The sequence below is a fragment of the Ciconia boyciana genome, chromosome 10 (assembly GCF_034638445.1).
Source record: "Ciconia boyciana chromosome 10, ASM3463844v1, whole genome shotgun sequence".
NCBI classification, from domain to species: Eukaryota; Metazoa; Chordata; class Aves; order Ciconiiformes; family Ciconiidae; genus Ciconia; species Ciconia boyciana.
Window position 1 is genome coordinate 27,125,909 of NC_132943.1, and position 15,182 is coordinate 27,141,090.

Genomic DNA, 15,182 nt, shown 5'->3' on the forward strand with positions numbered 1-15,182 from the left:
ACGTGGAAGAATTTTTCTAGGGAAACATATGTGCAGAAAAGTTTTGGTGGAAGGGAAGAGAGCACCTTTTTTCCAAGACTGCTACAGTTCTAGCTGCAGAACCTCTTGGAACAGATTGGGCAACTCAATGGGGAAGTGAAACACAGCTCCACTCCTCAAAGGCAGAAGCAAAATGCAGGGAACCACTATAGGCAAATAGATTCTGAAGCTGGCTAGTTGCCACCTCTATCTCATAGCTCCCACCCTCACTTCACCACTTTGCTTCAAACCCCATCCCTAGGCAAAGGAAAGCAGAGGGCAGACTTCTCCCTTAGCCACTCTCAAGAAACTGTAGGACTTTGCAGGGGATTGTTACCAGAGCCGATTGGAAATTTTCTAATGGAAAGTTTTCCATAGGAAAATGCTAATCCATTGATAGCTATGATAACTTTGATGAATTTTCCCATGGAACAGAAGGATGGTTTTAGAACTTGCTTGCTCATCAACGCTAAAAGCCAGCTTGATTTCTTAGCAACTCACCTGACCTGGACTGCCTTGAAATCAGCATACAAGCTTACCACTAGCTGCTCTGCAGCAACAAAGATGGAACCATGAGAGCACTAGCTCAAAACCAGGAGTTTCATATCTTTCAGGACACCTGATAAAGAGTTATTTCACCATTAGATTTTTCCAAATAGAACATTTTCAGATTTGTTCTAAGATTTTTTTTTTTTTTTTTAATACGCACAGGAAGATCAAGGAGTCAGTGCACAATCATACACCATGAGGAGTGGAATACTGTTTGTACCTTTTGTATGATGCTTTTGTTGCAGAAGGAGTTCTCTCAAAGAGTCAATATTGTCAAACTCTTGGGCATTTTTCAGGAAATCTTCAACTTGGTCAATTTTAACAGCAAACTGCATTGAGAAAACAAAAGGTGGGAAGAAATGCGGTATAATTTTCTTTTGCAGAACTCCATCATAATCTCTGTATCGTAGGGAAAGTTCATGAGAATTTGTAAATTCTTGGAAAAATGCATTTTTAGTGACTGCTAGATACAGATGCTTTGTGGTCTTTACATACCTTCTGGGTTTTTTGAGGTTCTCATTGATTGAGGGAACGCAAATTTCAGTTGACATACTCTGTAATTACAGTTTGTCACTTTATGAATCATCTTTCCTACATAGCCTTCAGACCCACTGAAAATAAATTCTTATGGAAGAATCTGTTAATTTCAAAGCCTTCAGTAAAATCATTTAACATGAATGAAGCCTTTAACTTACGTCTCCTTCCCAGATCTTCTTTCTAATGTTAAAGTATTGAGGGGAAAAAACATTTAAGGGCAACATCAGACAGAGATACAATATCTTCAAAGCAATCTTTTGAAGGCACAAATAAGTAGCAAATTTAAGCTAACAAATATTATGGTAAACACAATAATTAATTATAGTGGTGAAACAGCATCTCTATAATGAAGACTGAAGTTACTACTTTACAGCTCATTTTTCCATGGGTTCCATATTTTAAATATTGAAACATGCTGTGTTTCAGGGAGATCTGGAGCAGATTTGGTAATCTGCTGAGATTGTTAAAACTAAGATTGGAATTCTTTATTTGGCTTCCACCTTTGCAGGTGCAATTCCAAGTATGAGTAGCTCAGAGAGAGTTGAGACATATTCTGCATCTTAGACAACCTTTATCAATTCTACGGCTTCATTTCAAGAATAAAGAAACCAGTAGAGTTCAAACTTGTGTTCCAGTGTAAGCAAAGATGTTGAAACCTATGGTGAAATTAAGGAAGATGAAAAGCAAGCACTCTTTTTCTGTCGTTTCTATTGTTCCACATTTTTCTCCCTCTTGATCTGCATGCTATAAAGAAATCCATTATGTATCAACATTTGAGATTTGAGTTCTGATTTTCATTAAAGACTATTCTTGAGATATGTTTTGTGTTTTATCACAATAAAACAAAGATTTCCGTAATCACAGGCCATCATTTAAAGAAAAGCCTTTCCATAAGAAGTTTCAGAGACTTTTATTTAAATTGATATTGCATTTCTTCTTCCCTTCTATATATAATGGGTGTGATCTGTGCTGTGCTCCAGCAGCTGCATTTTTTTTTAATGATATAAGCCTGTTGCAGGGGCAATTCAGCTGGCCCCTTAAGGATTTAGTCTGCACTAGGTCAACCTTTTTTAGTACAGGATTTATCATAGTGATACTTATGCCAACTCTGTACTAATTTCTTTGTATGATACACATCACCAGGACAAAACAATTAGTAGATTGTTGATCTAGGAGTTCTTAGAACAGTTAGCAGTAGAATGGTTGCTTCTGTAATTTATAGGTGGCACTGGGCTATTGTAGAAACAAAATTATCAGGGAGAATTATTAAACTCTTCAAAGCTCCAGGAATGTGGGGAGAATTGAGTGTGAGGCTACACAGAGTGAGCATGGAATCCCTCTCTGCTTTAGCTCCCTGTGTATCAGTGAATTAGGATAAGAGATACAGAGAAAAGGGTAAACAGGGAAAGACAACACTCTGAAATCTGTCTCTGGGCTCACACAATTGTCCTTTTGTGCATATCTGCACATGGAAGTCTCAGGTAAAGGACTGGCAAGTTAGACTAATGTTTAGTTTGCATAATTACAATAGCTGTATGGATATTTCAGTGTAAAACCTTCAGTGGCCAATCTTTAGTAAGCATTAGTGAAGGCATCTGAGAATTTAGTTCTTTCAACATCAAATAATTTGAATCATAAGGAATTAAATATATTCTGCAGAATGCTCATAGCCACTGAATTATGTATTTTAGGTTTTGGTCCAGTTCCATTTTTCACTTTCATTTTTCTGTCAAGTACAAATTTTGGAGACATCATGACTAAGATATTTCTTAAAGTCTACATGGTTTTTCTGTTCAATGTCATCCTGAACTATCCAGAAGGTGGAAAAGGAAGGATGCATCTAGAGATTTTTATTTTCTTAATTGCTTCAACTTTTAGGAATGCAATGAACATATAAAACACAGTAAAATTACAGTGGACAGAGTACCTGTAAGATGTGGAAGGTTTCAAATTAAGAGGCATTTAATTTAAATACAAACCTCCAGAGCATTTTCAAAGAACACTGAAGTAAGTTCCAGAAGTGCCTGTCGCTTCTCTAACATAACGATGAGGGCATCCCATGCATCCCCAAGGGTCTCCGCCATGGCATCATAAACCTGACTCTTTTCTTTGTTCTCCTCTGCAGCCTTGTCTGCTTCATGCAGCAGGTCCCATACCTGGTCTTCCAAAGTCTGAGAAGAAAAAAAAAAAAAAATGAAGAAATCTGTAAACAGAATCCAAAATACTGTGCCGATACTGGTGTCAGGATACTTTTTCAGTGGGTCTGATAAACTACCCACAAGTCTCCTACTCCTGCTTTATTTCCAATTCTTAGTGATAGGAGTGTAGCTGTTCCTGCATGTTTCATAGCAAGCTTCTGAATTTCATCTGCACTTGAGGCAATATTTTTATGAAATTTCATTTAAAAAACAAGTGTTAAGAGAATTAACATTCTATCCCTAATATTTAGATTCACATAGGTTTAAAACTCCTCAAACACAGATCTTCCTGGAAGTGGTAGCAATACAGATATTTTGGATCTTTTTTCATATGCCATCATATTACATTACCTGACATTACAAGCTTTAAGAGTTCGTCAGGTAACTTACTCATAAGTTTCCAATGACTTCAACACAATCCAGACAAGAGTAGCTTGAACATATGCACATATTCTCCAGAAAAACACCAAGTTTATGGAATGTTTCAAGTTCAGCTCACTGCATTGCTCAAGCTGGCCACCAAATAATAATATTCTGTTGTCAAGAAGATCGTTCTACTGTGTTTCATTCCCTTTACTAATCTCACCATGAGAAAGATAACTGCTGAGCCATTTCCAGCTTATGTTAAAAATCTTTAGTGTGTCAGAAAAATTGATTAGCATTTGTTCTATATTCTTTTTTTTTTTCCCCATCTTGGGTTTTATTATGAGCATGAATTAATAAAATGCCAGTTTCTGCTGTTATTACAGGTGCTATCACATGAATGTCTAATGGGAAAAGAAATCTGTATTAGGCAAATTAAAATCTATGATAACTCATTCTCATGACACAGACTCTAATAAAGGTTAAAAAATTGGAAAACCTGAAATTCTCCTGACAGATCCAACTGAAAAGAGGAAATTGCAGAAAACTTTATTGTTCTAAACACACAACCATAACCTCCAGTCCTCCCTAGACCTTGTATGCTACACAAAGATGTCAGCTTGAACTGAAGAGGCTCATCAGTTCTCTCTAAAAGCAATACTGTGAGAACAGTATAATAACCTATGGAACTTTTATTCTTTCTTTGAAAAAAATAGAATGAAATTATTTTAACTTAACTTTATGGACAGCCAACTATGAAAACAAACAGTAGTAAAATCAACAGGCATAAGAGCAGCTCCAACAAACCCATCTTTTCCTACAGTGTATAGAAAAGTCATTATCAGCAACATGAATGCATGCTTATTGTTTGGTAACAAACCCATCAAAATGAGCATCTGATCAAAAGCCAGTGTTCTAGAGAACAATACACACTCCATTTTATTTTCTGAATACAAGGAATGGGAACTGCTGCTTTCTAATCCTTCTGTAAAACCAATTCTTTTTGTTCTGTTGAATCCCCATCCTGATTACCTCATAATATTAGAAGAAAAGCTCAAATCCCCCAAATGCTACCTATTCTGTATTCAAGTAGAAATCTGATTAACATTTATTTTAAATGATGCTTTAACTTTAAATGAGGTCATTTGCATGGAGTAGATACTGTCACTCTGATGTAACTATTGATAGCAACTGTTTTATATCTCTGTTATACCACAATGAGACAAGAATCAGATCAGGAAAACCAGTTGGCCTTGGGAATCTAATCCAAAGTACTCCAGTCAACTTTTGTTCATGAATATTTATCTAGCTGACAAGGTAACTAAGGGTTGTTGCAGGTGTTTTTCTAGTCTTACATGCAGCAGTCAGAACCCTTATTATTAGAAATAAAAAGAGAGTAGCACTGACTCATGATAATTTTTAAACCACAGAGATTATATGCTTGTACAATTAATAAAATTTAAAGCCCAGCTTCATCAAAACAATGATAATGGTAAATTAATGAACTGAGCTCATGAAAATTTTAAATTAAAATCCCTCTTTCACTGTAATCTTTAACACAGTTCTTTCAACTCTTTCTTTGTTTTTCTTTTAGTGGTTTTCATAATTATTTCTCTGTCAAAGCTATAAAAGTTATGTTGTCCATGTAATACTGGATTTTCCTAAATATATGCACAATCTCTTCAGAGCCAACAAAGCCTTAGTTCTTTGTTCAACCTCAAAAAAAAGGCTAAACTCCAAGTACTAACTGCCAAGTGCTACCTGTGTTGGATGAATCCTGGCTAACAGATCTAAAGGAAGTTTGTTTTGTTTCCCAGCACCTAGAAGAAAAGATCTTGTGAAAGTCTTGTGGAAGCTTTAAGGCCAAAGTGTAGAATAAAAGAAATATCATGACAGAAGATCAATGAATGAAATACACAAGGATGTGACTTCATTGCCCTGTGATGGCAGGGTAGGATGAGGTTAATGTAGACATACTTCAGAGTGCTTACTAGATATAGCTGAAAATGCTTTACCAATATTTTTGACGTAAAATGATTTTCAAACTTCTTTATGTCAAGCATTTGCTTTTAGCAGGTAAGTTTGACTTCATTTGAAAAAGTGAATGCCATAAGCTAAAAAATAAAAACATGGAAAATTCTTCCGTCATGACTCCATTCATTATGTCCACTTTCCTTTATTTGTTTGGTTTCCTAATAGACTTCTTTCAGACATCATAGCAGTTCAGCAAAAGGAGACTATGTCTTATTATTGGAGAAACAACCCTGTAAGGAATATTGACTTTTAGTAGAGAATGAAGTTATGAGACACCTGAAATAGATATCCCATAAAATGACATCAGAATTCTAAGTGTTCAGTCAAAATCATTCCACTGAAAATAAAAAGCTCACTTTAAGGCTAAGTGATGGCTAGAAAACAAATCTAGAGATTTAATATGCTAGCAGTCATTGTTTTCAGTTAAAAAATGACAAAAAGTCAGGGATTATTTTTGCTGATATTTATCAAGGAACTGGGAAATTAACAAAAGGGTAGTATATAGTATTTCTACTTCTCTTAGAAAACAGATTAGTTTACTGAAAATAATGAAGGTTTGTGGGTTTTTTTTTTCCACTGGTGATTACCTTCAGAAGTAACCTACAGGCCTGATGGCTGCATAATCAGGCACATCTTTGTCTACATCGCTCACTTGTTTGAGAACACTGCATTTTAGGTAAGGTCTTGAAATCTCCAATGGTCAATACAGTACTAACAGGAAGAGGAAGTTACTTCATCTGGAAGGCCACTTTTTACCCATCTTTTCAGGCCCTATCCTCTGTTTTCCACTTTTCCCTTGTTGGTCAACTTCAGACACATGGGATTTTCACAATAAAAACAGATCAAGCACATCAAAGGCAAACCTGCATTAATAGTGCAGTCACATTTCTATTGTGTTATATAATGCTAGTAAAATTCGTAGTTAGACTCATGTGCTATTGCATTCTCATCTTACTAATTATGCCACTAAATTTGTTTCTAAGCTTTCGCACAAGGAATATTAATGAACAATTTCTTTAATTGAAGCCATTTGCCAATAGGTAAATGAGCACACATAACGATAATATGCTGCTCTTCAAATAGTCTATACAGTCAATAGATATATTTTAGTCTTCTAATTTATTTCTAATGCCAGCTGTTCCTGTTATCATTCATTACATTTCACAGACAACATAAAGGCAGGATATGACACTTACATTCCTTCAAAACAGACCTAGATATTGATTCTTAAAATCTATTTTGAAAACACAGCCAGACTGCTTGCAAGAGGATTTTAAAAGGCTACCCCAATAAAAGCACAGTGTAAAACAATGGTTTTTTTACCATGAAGACACAGTCAAGGATAATTTGACTAGCTTTTCAGACACATAACAGAGGAATTTATTACTAATTTTCCATGCCACACTGCTTTGTTCTCTGTCCGAGTTCATCAAAATAATCAATATTTTCTAACTATATATGATAACATAACATGAAATGCCTAGAGCTCTGCTTGTCTGCAGGACACACAAAAATGTTTCACTCTTTCCTAACAGCTCAGCTTACTCAAAGTGACAGCACTCAAGACCCGAATTCAATACTAACACTATTTTACATTTAGAAAAAGAGTATTCTAGAAGAATCATGAACCAGGAAATAAGATATGAATTTTTTAAAAGCTATAAAAATAGAAAATAAATAAGATTTATGGATTTCATTCATTTATTCAGTAGCTTAACTACTGATAAATGAAGGCATATGAAGAGACCATGAAAGGGAAGACAAAATAACAAACAAAGATTTCATGTGCAGACTTGGTCATTCTCCATTCTTGTCATTTATCACCCAACACTGGGAAATAGCTCTTATGTCTTAAAGTTTGTTTTAAAATAGACCTAAAATTTAGGGCTATGTCCTACAACAAATTACCTTAATGTGGCTTTTTGATTATTTGATTTTGATTCACTTGTACAATCTTTTAGTAGGAAGTGCAAGTTCACGTTAGAGTTCAACTACTAAATGTCAACTCACTTTTATGCAGTGTTAAACTTTTCATCATTTGGATTGTTCTAAAATTTGGTGAGAAGACTGGAAACTGGTGAGGATACTTGCTTCTCTGGGCAGCTACCTACCCTCAACAGGCAAGGGATAAACCAAACACACAGTTTTAACAATTGATACCATGGATGAGATTCTTGTCCCCTTACTTTCCAGCCACTTCAAGAGGCTTGCAGAGAGCTGGAGTCCCTGAAAGCCCCCAATTTATTTCCAACCTGCAAAGAGTGGCTCTAGTGAAGAGGGAAACCATGAGATTGTTCCTTGAAGCAGTCATTTTCCAGGTGAAGACGGAAACGTAAAGGAGCGTGGAGTGTGCACACCACTCAGCCTCAGAGGTAGTTATTACTGAAAATGCCGTTTGTCCTCTGTTTCTTTGCCCCCTCCGCATTTTGTTCAAGGTCAGTTCAGCAGATGTTCCAGCTCAGGGTAGACCCAAGAGATAACCCAAAGACAGTTTATGGCTTCCCAGACTACTTCCCTCTTTCCTATGAGTGCTGTGCTTCATCACAGATTCTTACCCCCAAAGGTTCTGAAGAATGTGAAAGGTCATGTGATTTTTTTTTTAACTACTAGGTTAAAATTATTTCATGTTATAACACACAGTTTACCCCTTATTTATAGTTAGGCATTTTTAGTTGTCTGTAGGCTACACAGTTGCTTTCAAACAAGCTGAGATATTTGTATATCTCTGCTGCTACAGAATTATTTCATTTCAACAACATTATCTATAAAATGTTATGTAGTTAAGATTGTCTTTAGGGAAAAAAAAGATGCTTTCTACTGCAAGGAGCATACCAAAGCATGAACTCTTCACAATATTTCTAAATCTTGGTAAATCTTATGTAGAGCTGCAAAAAGTTGCACTGAAGTATGCGCATCTGAACTTCACATTTCATTTCAGTGTAATCTTCAATAGGAAAGCTACTGAATTTATGGATTTTAAACTCCTCAAGCCAGTTTATGTAGCAATAAAGACAGACAAAACCCAAAAATATCTTCTAGCTTGATCAAGCCTGAAGAGTCAAGTGAAACTTGCTCCGTAGTCAAATATTCTGGAATGGCTTAGAGCACAGGAAAATCTTGTCAGGAGTACATAGAAAATGGCATTTCTCTGTGCATTGTAAACATCTGTTCACTTTTACCCCAGCTGTACATAATCCCAGCTGAGAAAAGGAAAGAGGAAAGAGGAGCCTGACAGGAGAACGTGGGTCAGAAGAAATGCATTTCTGAGCCAGCAACACCTGGAGCAGGTGCAAGAGCTTCCCCTCCAATTATCTCACTACAAAACTGGATCAAAGTGATGAGTTAACAATATGTTGAATACCACTGCTCAAAGATTTACTGCTGATTTTCTTTAAACTTTTTTTTTAAAACTCAATATAGATTGCCAAGATCTCATTGCATTGTATTAAATTGAAATTAACACCTCTCTTCACTTGGAAAGCTTACTCCTAAAAAAATCTTTTATAAAAAAGTTACCAGGTGGAAGAGCTGTGAGATGTTTGACAAAATTGTACCACAACAATTCATAAACTGTTTGAAACTCATGGCACTGCAAGAATCGTACTTTTATGCAAGAGTATATATTGCAAGAACTGTATTTACTGCAACAATAATACTAAGCCCTAACACTAAATTTACTGTACCTGCAGCCATCTCTAGTTTAATCAAAACTAGAGATGGCTAGTTTTGATTAATCAAAACCCTCTCCTGTCCCTTAATCTTGTCTGCTGGCCTTGCCAATTTGAGCATGCTTATCCACAGTGCTGCCAGTTTGCAACAGTATTGTTTCAGCAATGGGTAAGTCTACACTATGGTATCTGTTTTGAGTGCAGCTGGTGAAGACACACTTGTCTTCACTTAAATTTTAAGTCACTCAGTGCAGTGCAGCATCAGTAGCCTAGAACTCAGTGCTAGTACAGTATTTACTTCTCAAGTTGTTTTTACTGCTTTCACTGAGGTTGTATCTTCACTAAAAGCTGGGGCCAAGCATTTCTGCCATCTGCACTGTAAATACTTTAGTGCAGTGCAGCTCAAAAAAGATCTGAGAACAATCGTATTGCAACTTTCCACTTCTTGCCACAGGTTGCTTGGAACTTTAGTAAGCATTATAAGGCTTTGAGCACAAGCAATGCACCAGCTGCAAATGAACAAACTTTGTTCTTGATGGACACAGAATGATTCCTAGAAAGGTTTCTAAAGGTATAAAGGTAAAGTTTGGCAGACGATTTTAGTGGAAGTGGTGGGTAATTGTGGTTCATACTACTGCTGCTACACTGCTAGCTACGTCTGAGCTAGTTGATTTAAAGTTAGTTCACAGGTGTCTGTACAAGGTGTAGGCATAAGATAGACCTGCTTTCAGAACTGAGAATAAAACATTCAAAACAGAAACAACATAGGTTTCTAATAACCCAATTACTACATTACCCATACGCAGTAAAGTATCCAGAAGTTGTTCATTACCGTACCAAATACTATTTAACTTCAGACACCTATCAATTGCGCCCTTGCCTCATCATTTCTGGTTGAATAGTTTCATGGTCCCACCTTCATTCACTTATATACAGAAGAAATTGTTAAGTACTGAATCCAATTAGAGTTTTGGCATTGTCTTGAGCTTGCAAAACTGTTCATTGCTCATGATCACTTCCATGCAAATATACAAGAATATCTAAAGTTACTGGCATAGTTGTATATGCCAGTATAATTGTATAATTATAGTATAATTGTAGCATTTAGAGCTAGAATATACTTATTTGACCCATTCTGCTCTATTTAAGTGTAACTGGATTTCCTTATTTATGCTTTCAGTGCAATTTGAATTTTAATTCATAAACTTTAAGTTCTAAAATTCAATTTAGCTAAAAAAAAATATATAGTGCAGGAAATAGAATTATACTGCAGTTCTTACCAAATCTATGCTCATTCCACAGCTGATGAGATGTTTTTCAGGCAGCATGTATTATTTATAGAAGAGAAAAAACCTGCTTTCTTGGCTCTGGGGCCAAGGAACTGCCTTGCTTTAACCTTTGTACAGCATGTTTAAGAAATATTTAAAACCTGTCAAAGCCAGTAAAGCTGTGGGGAAAAAATAAATAAATAAATAAACAGTGCATTTTTAAGGTCTATTTCTGTAACTATAATTTTATGTAATCATTATAGGTTTTGGTTTCCTTTTTGGTATATGAAAAACCTGCCTTTTAGTAAAACTGCTAATGTTCAATTCACTCGTATTTTTATGTAGAGTTTAACTTAAACAGCTCTTTAAAAATATCTAGCAGTTTCTCCCAAACCAATAAAGTTTTCCTGTATAATAAAAAAGGTGTGCAGTGAGCAGCATTTTACCCTTCCTGGTCAATGAAGACACATTGATCATTTCTACTTTTCTTGAGATGGCAAAACTTCACACTAGATCTGACTTTCAATAGCTTCAAAAAGCACCGAGTACCGGATGAACAGGCAGAATAAATCACTGCCTTCTTGCACTGGCAACTCAGAAACAGTGCTAAAACAACAACGGCAGAGTCATTTGGGTAGCTCATGCAAGGCTGCTCCTGGGCATCCCTTTTATGCATATAAACTGCTTGCAGTAGACTCTGCACAAATAATCATTTTTCTAATACCTGCAGGCATTTATTAGGAGGATAGTCAGTGAATCTCTCCAACTACACAACCATTATGGGGTGCTGTAGTACTTTTAATTCAACATTGCTTATGCTAGCTATTTAAATTGATGAACAAAAATTACTTTTTTTTTTTTAAGAAAACTTCCCATCATAATTATTGCGACCATTCACAGAAATCTCTGATTTGGAATTTGGTCATTAGCTAGCTGAAAATCACAGTTTGCATGTATAGCTCCATGGTCCTCACAGGCTTTTTTCAGACTGCCTTTCAAATTTCTGCAAAATTTTTATTTTGCAGAACATGGCCAAATAGCAGTGTTTACTAGCATATGCAAATCCACTCTCCTGCCTCTACATCCTAATATTTGACAAGTCTATTTCCACTCCAAAGCGCAAGCATTGATCCTTAGGGTGCAAGGAAATCAATGCTGCTTTAGCTCTTTTGGTCTCCCCTTTGACAGCCAAAGAGGCTAGAGCAGTCTAGCACCTTGAAGCATTTAACCAGCTTGTGATCTAGTTAATTTCTTAAATTTATTAACTTTATCTAAAGTTTTACTGAAAAATTACTCGGTTCAGGAAAACACAAAATTCATTTTGTGTTAGACCACAACCAGCACTTAAAAAAAAAAACAACACCCCAACACAAACAAACAAAAAACCACAAATAAACCCCCAGCAGTAGGTAGATGGAATTTATGCTTCCCTTTGACAGGCTATTTTAAAGGAAAGAGGACTAAGGATAACTTTTAACTGTGTCTGGGCTTTAGAAGACCCATGTTGGTAGACCCTGCTGAGGAAATTCAGAAGATTCCCACGTGCCCTGGGAAAGATGATGTCCTACTGACCTCTCCTATCACACTATTGAAGACCCAGGATCTGAATTTACTTCATCAGGAATAGCTATGAGACTAAACTGAATCTGGTCCTCAGAATTTTTTCACACTCAGGTAATAGCAATTAAATCACTTTAATGCTCATGATGGATGTTTGAATCATCAGAAGAAAAACATACTGAGAAGCTAGTTCATGAAACAAGTAAAAGGAGACTTCATAAAATGTTTTTATCTTTTTGAGTATGCATGTACTTACCACTAAAATACCACACCTCCAAGATAAGATATTGACAGCCTGTTTAATACAATTAACATAACAGAGAAACAATTAATTGATAGCCTCCGTCCATAAGTTAAGGTATATAGAGAGGTGTCATTTCCTATGTAGCATGAAACCCTTGTATTTTCTTCCAGAGAATTTTGAGTGCAGTAACAAGTATTTCACCTTATATTGTCAGTGAATAGCATTGGCATGAAAGGGCAGAGAATGAGTTGAGAGAGCAGTTGTCAAACACTATCAATACATCTAAAAAATAAATGCTACTTCTAAAACAGCCATTTTAATACTACTTGATAAAACGCTGATGAAGTAAAGCACTAAGAGAAGCCATTATTATGTTTCTTTCTTACTGAGGCATAAAATACTTGCATGCACAACAACTCTATAAAAGTAGTGGCATTCATTAATTATCCATCATGAGATTTTCTTAACATTCTGGACCAGCTCTGTGACTAATATAACATAACAGGAATTAAATGACTTTGTGATACTGATAGTCTCTTTACTAATTCAACATCTTAATATCAATCTATGAAAATAATTGTCATGACTTAATACTGACATGTTAAAAAAAAAAAAGGTAAAATATTTTCAGAACTTCACACACAGATTGCTTGTCACTAGCAGTTTAATTTCCCCCAAATTGTCATACCACTTTCACAGCTGTCCTGAATACACTGTGGCAAAACAGGTGGCATCTGAGGTAGCTCCATTTGGAATTCCTTGGCAAAGTCTGACTTTTTAAAGAGCTGACTATTTTATATTTTGAAATAAAACTAAACATGCATTTATCCTAATATTATATCAGCTTCAACATATTAAAAAGACATTTCAAATGTTAAATCTTTCCTAACTACTCAGGATGGACACTGTAAAATTGGTATAGGACCCAGAAGTAGATTTCCTTCTTTTAGAAGCCTTTTTTCTGAACAGGTTGTTAATTAACATTTGTACCTGACCAGTATGCTGTGTTTTCCAGTAACTGGTTAGCTGTGAGGCACATAATTCCTAAGACACAGAGCAAACTGGGATAACTTTCGAAAACTATCAGTCATGCTTCATGCAATTATTTTTTTTATTCAATTACTGTGTGATGAATTCAAACCCAACCAAAGAAAATGTGAAAGTTAAAGCAAACTAAGCTGCCATATTTAATGAAATGCATAAGCGGTGTGCATAAAGTTACAGAAAAGAATTAGAAAATTGTTCATGTGTAATAAGCTTTTAGTTTTTATAACTGATTCATGGAAATTTTGAAATACAGACTTAATATTAATTTTTTCTTTAATGTCTATTGAAAATGGTTCACACATTTAAAACAGCTGTGGTTTTTTTTTTAAATAATAGCTCCTGTAATACTACAAAAACCTAATATAGTAACAAAACAGTTGCCATTTTGTCTGTTACCCCAGCAACAGAACACAGTTGCATTTTGAGAAGACAGACTAGTTAAAAAAAAAAATAAAAGGAGAAATATTTTACAGGAAACTTTACTTTGTTGAGGAATAGTTCAAATACATAAGATGGTCTTCAGAGTGATATTAAGGTTTTATTGCCATTACTTTGAAATTATTCTTTCCACAACTGTCAAAGCCATTAGTTACTGCGAACTTTTCAAATATTTATCCTCAACTATTTTAGTTTCTATATACTACATATGGGAATAGTTTATTTTTAAATGGAGTAGACTGATATTACTGGTTTTATAGTCTTCGTCTTTGAAATATGAACTTTTTATCAACACAGAATCTTAGAATAATTTAGGTTAATCATAGAATAAATTAGGTTAGAAGGGACTCTGCAGGTCATCTGTCCAACCCCTTGCTCAAGTTATTTAGGACTTATCTTGTGAAGTCTTGAACATCTCCCACAATGGAAATTCCAGAACTTCTGTGGGCAACCACTTCCAGAATTTAACCACCTTCATGATCAAACTTTTTTTTCCTAATATCTAATTGGAATTTCCTTTTTCCAACTTGTGTCTCTTGTCCTAGAAGCAAACTTAGTAAGAGGAAAAAAGTGTATTTCCATCAAAAAATGATGACTCATGGAAAGCAAAATATTTCACAGAAACCTGACTTTTGATGAGGTTATTTTTTAATTGAATTAACTTAATAGAGCTTTCCAGTAAAGCCTTAACTTTATTTCAATCATTTTTGGAATCGGATGTTTCACTTTTCTGTCTTGGCATGATTTCTCAATAAATACATCAAAAATGTATTCATTGTTTCAATGGAACAGAAACATATTTGGAAGGATATTGTTTCCTGGAAAAGTCTGGTTTTGTGTTTGTTTTATTTTTCCAGTTTGAATGGGGGAAAGAAAAGAAACACATCCAGCTCTGAGTATGTGGTGCTGTTATTTCTCAAATTAATAATTATGTGATATGAGCATGTCCAGAGTACTTTTCACTTCATATACTATTTGGGGTTTTTTATGAACTTTCACTCCTTGTGAACACAAAAACCCAGAATGGTACTCTCTGGGCTCTGAGGAGCTGGCATTAATCTTGACAATATAAGGAATGCCTAGCATATAGTCAAAAAGGAGTTTGTACAAACATGCAACTTCTGTGGGTCTCAGTAAAACCATGTCAGAAAAGCATTGTTTTAAAAACTACAGGCCAATTTCAATTTCTATGCGAGATGGTATTTTTCCTTTCCACTTCCACACCACTGTATTCACTATACCAAAACAGAACATTGGT

At 35.3% G+C, this 15,182-nt stretch overlaps 1 protein-coding gene across 3 annotated transcripts in view; it reads right to left on the reverse strand.

Annotated features, from left to right (window-relative positions):
- Positions 1 to 15,182, reverse strand: part of CCDC141 (coiled-coil domain containing 141) — a 109,986-nt gene that overhangs the window by 77,536 nt on the left and 17,268 nt on the right. For all 3 annotated transcript variants that reach the window (XM_072874357.1, XM_072874356.1, XM_072874358.1), the window contains exons 4-5: positions 3,084 to 3,275; positions 788 to 896 (exon numbers count right to left, since the gene is read on the reverse strand). In XM_072874357.1, the coding sequence (XP_072730458.1) occupies positions 788 to 896; positions 3,084 to 3,275 (301 nt within the window). The remainder of the gene's footprint in view (positions 1 to 787; positions 897 to 3,083; positions 3,276 to 15,182) is intronic.